Source organism: Centruroides vittatus, unplaced genomic scaffold, assembly GCF_030686945.1.
Source record: "Centruroides vittatus isolate TY-2023 unplaced genomic scaffold, ASM3068694v2 contig_689, whole genome shotgun sequence".
Lineage (NCBI taxonomy): Eukaryota > Metazoa > Arthropoda > Arachnida > Scorpiones > Buthidae > Centruroides > Centruroides vittatus.
In genome coordinates, this window is record NW_027122434.1 from 1199 (window position 1) to 6257 (window position 5059).

General features: G+C 32.9%; 1 protein-coding gene and 2 long non-coding RNA genes across 3 annotated transcripts; 2 read left to right on the forward strand and 1 right to left on the reverse strand.

The window, feature by feature from the left end:
* Positions 1–432: 432 nt before the first annotated feature.
* LOC136980297 (uncharacterized) lies at positions 433–1597 on the forward strand. Its single transcript, XR_010881533.1, has 2 exons — positions 433–699; positions 933–1597. It is a non-coding gene; the product is annotated as an uncharacterized lncRNA (long non-coding RNA).
* Positions 1598–1991: 394 nt separating this feature from the next.
* On the forward strand, positions 1992–2642 carry LOC136980286 (putative nuclease HARBI1). Its single transcript, XM_067276375.1, has one exon. It carries the CDS (start codon positions 1992–1994, stop codon positions 2640–2642), a length of 651 nt encoding a protein of 216 aa, XP_067132476.1.
* Positions 2643–2853: 211 nt separating this feature from the next.
* LOC136980291 (uncharacterized) lies at positions 2854–4129 on the reverse strand. The gene is made up of 2 exons (XR_010881531.1): positions 3793–4129; positions 2854–3644 (listed from the first exon to the last, which is right to left on the reverse strand). It is a non-coding gene; the product is annotated as an uncharacterized lncRNA (long non-coding RNA).
* Positions 4130–5059: the final 930 nt, after the last annotated feature.

Consider the following 5059-nt stretch of genomic DNA (forward strand, 5'->3'; position numbering starts at 1 on the left):
AATTCATCTAGTGGTGAGAACAGCAAGTCAGTTGAGAAAGTAAAAGGGTATGTTGAGTACACCGTGCCAAGATACCGATCGAAGGATTTTCAAGAACATTTTCGATTAAATAGGACAACTGTGGACATTTTAATGTCAAAATTAGCACCCTTATTTAATAAAAAACAGAATTCAAGAGCACGATGTCCATTGACGGTGGAGAAAAAAATATTGCGCAGTCTCTACTTGTTATCGAATCAAGCTCCATTCAGGTAAAGTACAGATCTATATCATTAATTGAGATTCATGTTAATAATATGAATTGTGGTTAAAATTAACAAAATGTATATATTTTTTTGAATTAAAAGAAAACTATAAGGAATTTTTAAATGAAACTTTGGTACTTTGAAAGTTTACTGTAAAGCAGAATTTAACAACTTTTAACATCATCACAAATTTTGTAAATTCTTGATCTTTTTGTGTCAATTAAATATAACCACACCAAAATTTTATATTTTAAAGGTAAATTAATACATACAGAAGCTAAAAATGGTACAACTAAGATTAAATACTCTGTTTGCATAAAAATTACAGTTGGTCCCTCTTAATTTCTTCTCCAATAGGTAATAAATTAGTATTTTAGGACTTCTTGATAATTTTTAGATGTTTGTCTATCAGTTAAAATCCCTAAATTTGATAAACCATTAACACATTCACGGCGTTATAAGGCACATGTGACTCGTATGGACATGTCTAGTTAGGGCTACAGACATAATTGCTTGTTTTTCCGTGGGGCGATGCATATGTTTTTGATAACATTATTCTACAAACATCATATTTGATATATTGATATTATTTTATTATATGCAATAAAATATATTAATTTAATAGTACGAAGCATGGGTGACTCGTGCTGCCCTGTATTAAAATAGAGTACATTAAATCCAAAGCAGCCCCCACCATAACAGAACCACCGCCTTGTTGACTGCTGAAAAACTGCACTCGTCTTTCCTAATACCATGCCAGTAATTAGGCCATACAAATTAAATTTCTTTTCATTACTGTAAAGGACTGAGAGCTATCGGTCATTCCACAGCATGTGACGTTTAGTCTACTGCATTCATGCCAATTTTGTTACTGATGATTTTTTTTATCAAGACATCAAATTTCACATGTGGAGCTGCTGAAATTCTTTGACGAACAGTGCTTTTTGATATTTTTAATCCACTTTCACAGAAAATTTGACAAGCTAATTTATTCTGTTGTGATGCAAGATGCACAGTTCTATCACTACCACTTTGACACGTGATTTTGGGCCTTCCTGATCAATGTTTAGAAGGTATTAGTGATGATTTTTCCAAAATTTTATAAATTCCAGAAGTAGATCTGTTCATTAAAACTGCAATTTCCTTGACACTACAGCCTTCTGCTTTTCATTTCCATATTCATGTAATTTCTTCCATACTAAACTCTTTTCCATGTGGAATTTTGGAAAGTTCAGATTTAGTATTTAAATTACTACTTGACAACAAAGTAAAAGTGTTATGTGATGTCATTTATTTTTATAATTACAAGTTTCTTCTGCTTCAAATTTTGCAATTTTGTTTTATTATCTATACTTTTGGGAGCCAAAAAATATATTTTTGTTGTTAAATTATTAATATAATGATTAATTTTGAAATTTTCAAAAATCAAAATAAAATAATTTGCATATACAAATGAAATCATCTCTTAAATTCCTAACCTAAGTGTGACTATAATTAATTAACAGACTGTATAATGCTGTTAGTGTATTGCATTATATACAAATTATATATGTATATACAATACTATGTAACAACTTAACATGCATTTTCATTTTCAGGTTAGCTGCAGATTGATTTAACGTATGCAGACGAACAGCTTGGAAAATACTGCATGACTTTTCCTCAGCACTTTTGGACTTAAATAAAAGAGAAGGCATACTTTCTTGGCCAAATCAAGAACAGGCATTTAAAACAAGTGACTATTATATGAAAAAGTTTGGTTTTCCTGGAGTGATTGGAGTTGTGGATGGTAAACATATGGCTATTAAAACCCCCAGGAATGACCATTCATCCTATTATAATAGGAAACAATTTTATTCAATTATTCTCCAGGCTGTATGCAACGAGAAGTTGCTATTCACAGATTGTTACGTAGGAGAGGCTGGATCGGTTCACGATGCCTGTGTCTATCGTCGATCCACATTATCTAAGAGAATTGATGAAGGTGTAGGATTTCTGGTAGACACTCACCTCCTCAGTGATGCAGCCTATCCTTTAAACAAATATTTGTTAACACCATACCGAGACAATGGCCATTTAATTGAAATTCAATCATATTTCAACACCAAGCTTTCAAAATGTAGAAGCTCAACTGAAAGAGCATTTGGGTTGTTTGTTGGTCGGTTTAGACACTTCAAACTTCTTGATATGCATCAATTGGACTTAATGGTGATGCTAATTATGGCAGGATGCATTCTCCACAACTTTTCTATCTTAGAAGGAGATGAAACCAATATTGAAGAGGAAAGGTTAGTTGGAGTGCCAAAAGTAATTGAAAATGTCCAAGCAAGAAGAGATGCACAAAATAAGCATAGTGATTTGGCAAACATTCTTTTTGCAAGGCGAATACAGCATTAATGACATACATATAAAAAAGAAATGCTAAAAATGTATTATATAACTTTCTGTATGTATATATATTATATAACTTTCTGTAATGTAACTTTTTGTATGTATATATATTATATATTAAGTAATTAAGGTATAGTACATCCAAAAGTTTATGAAATAAAGATTACATCAAAAATATTAAAAAAGAGTTTTTGTTTACTTTATATGAAATAAAAACTTTTTGTTTTCAATAAAAAACAGAATTTTATTTATAATTTTTCTAAAATTTTATTCAGAATTTCATGGAGCTTTTCACGCTCTTTCTTTCTTTCCTCCCTCCTCTCCTGTACTTCTCTTCTTATGTCATTTAAAACTTTGATCAACTCGTTGCTCTCTCTTTTTCTCTTATGAGAAGTGATATTAGTTGCGGATGAAGCGGGCACAGGAGATGGTGTTGATGTGCACGCCACAGGAGATGGGAATGATGATGCGCACACTACAGGAGATGGGGATGACATGGAGGCAACAGGAGTCTGATATGACATGAAGGCAACAGGAGACTGGGATGATGTGGGAGTGGAACTTGAGTGAGGATTCACTCTCACTCCATCTGTATTGCTACAAGTAGCAACAGGGGATATTTCCGGCCGTCTCCCAATGGCATCGTCCATTAAAGAATAAAATTCCCAATGTTTCCAGTTGTTACCAGATTGGGAATTGTGCAGTTTTATTTTTTTAAATGTTTTTTTCAGTCCTCGCCATTTGGTGTCAACCTGGGCTGGAGTGACTGAAAACCCCTCTTCATTTAATTTATTTGCAATTATCCTCCATATCTATAATATTAAAGAAGGTTGTTAGAAATTATTTATGAAAGGTTCATACGTACAATGTTAATTTGGCAAGCAGTACAACCTGAATATTTGTATATTGAGGTAATTCAAATTTCTCCCTATGTTCGTTGTATAACAAAATTGGTCCTGGTCCATTCAATGGTCCTGGCTTTGAGCCACTGGAAGCCACAGGGTTCCTCTATAATAAAAGATAGAAAATATTTAGATATGGAGCCCTTATTATAACAGATTAAAAATTCTAAAATTTTTTAACAATCGGCACTAATTACATTGTGATCTTAGTTTATCCTTTCAACAATTTTATTCAAAATCAAAATTTGACTTACCAGTAGGGATATTCGGTCCAACTGAAGCAGTTGAAATGGTTTTCAAAGCCAATTCTCTGGCATAATTTACATCTGTAATGAAGTCCTCTGTTATCGAAATAGGATTTATGATATAAAATTATACACTTTTAGGAATCCGTTTTTACTTACCTTCCATCATCTGACGACAAACGTCTTCATTAACACAAAGTTTTACTTCTTTTCCGTCCTGTAAAAAAACAGTAACATCGTACATGGACGCCACCATCTTTGAACAAACGCCAAGCTCGTTGTAAATTCTCCGAGCACGCTGAGAGCACTAGGAATGCTAGCAATGACGTCACTGGTGCAAAAAGTATACGCCCTGCTCATTGATAGCTAACAAAAAGTATACAGGCTGAGCGCGCTAGGGGCGAGATTGGAGCAAAAAGTAAACGCACCCATTGAGTACAATTATATGTTGGTAGCTGATTTGTAAGGACCAATTGGAATGGGTGTTAGAAATTGTTTTAAGTTTTTCTAATTTTTTAAAATTTTTTGTAATCTACCTGATTAAACTTTGCAGATATGATCTTAGTTTGTTTATAAATTCTTACAAAAAGTCTAAATAATACCATCTTTTCTCATTACGTCGATAATGTTTTTTAATATATATATTAAAATCATGTGTGTTCCCATATAAAATTTAAGCAGTTATGAAATCAGAAATATATATAAAGTAAAGTTATGTTTGATTGATTCGATAGTTTTCATATATCCAAAGTCTGATTGGTTGTAGTTTCGAAGCTTTCATTGGCTGTAGCTCACCGACTGCTCCGACCCAACTAAGAATATTTAACTTTTTAAATCTGCCCGACTGAAACGACCAGTCAGTCGGCCGACTGCTGTTGCCATGGCAACAAGTCTTGGAGTCAGACCAGTCAGTCATAGTGTGAAACAGCCCTTAATGGTCAAATTCAAAATTTTGAACATTATATTATCAATTGTGTGCAATAGCATTTCAACTGGTTCGTAACAACCCTTTGTGTGGCATAAAAGTAAGGGTTATTTCATGACCTTGTCAGAAAATTGCAATGGAACAATGTGCCAACATTAAGTTCTGCATAAAACTAAAAAACTTTTACCAAAACATTTAAGTTACAGAAACAAGTATATGGGGATGATTGCCTATGCCAAACACAAGTTTATGACTGGTTTAGTTGATTCAAAGTTGTCAATTAAAAATGATCCAAAAATGGCCATCCAAAGATGTCAACTACAGACATTAATATTGACAAAGTGCAACAAA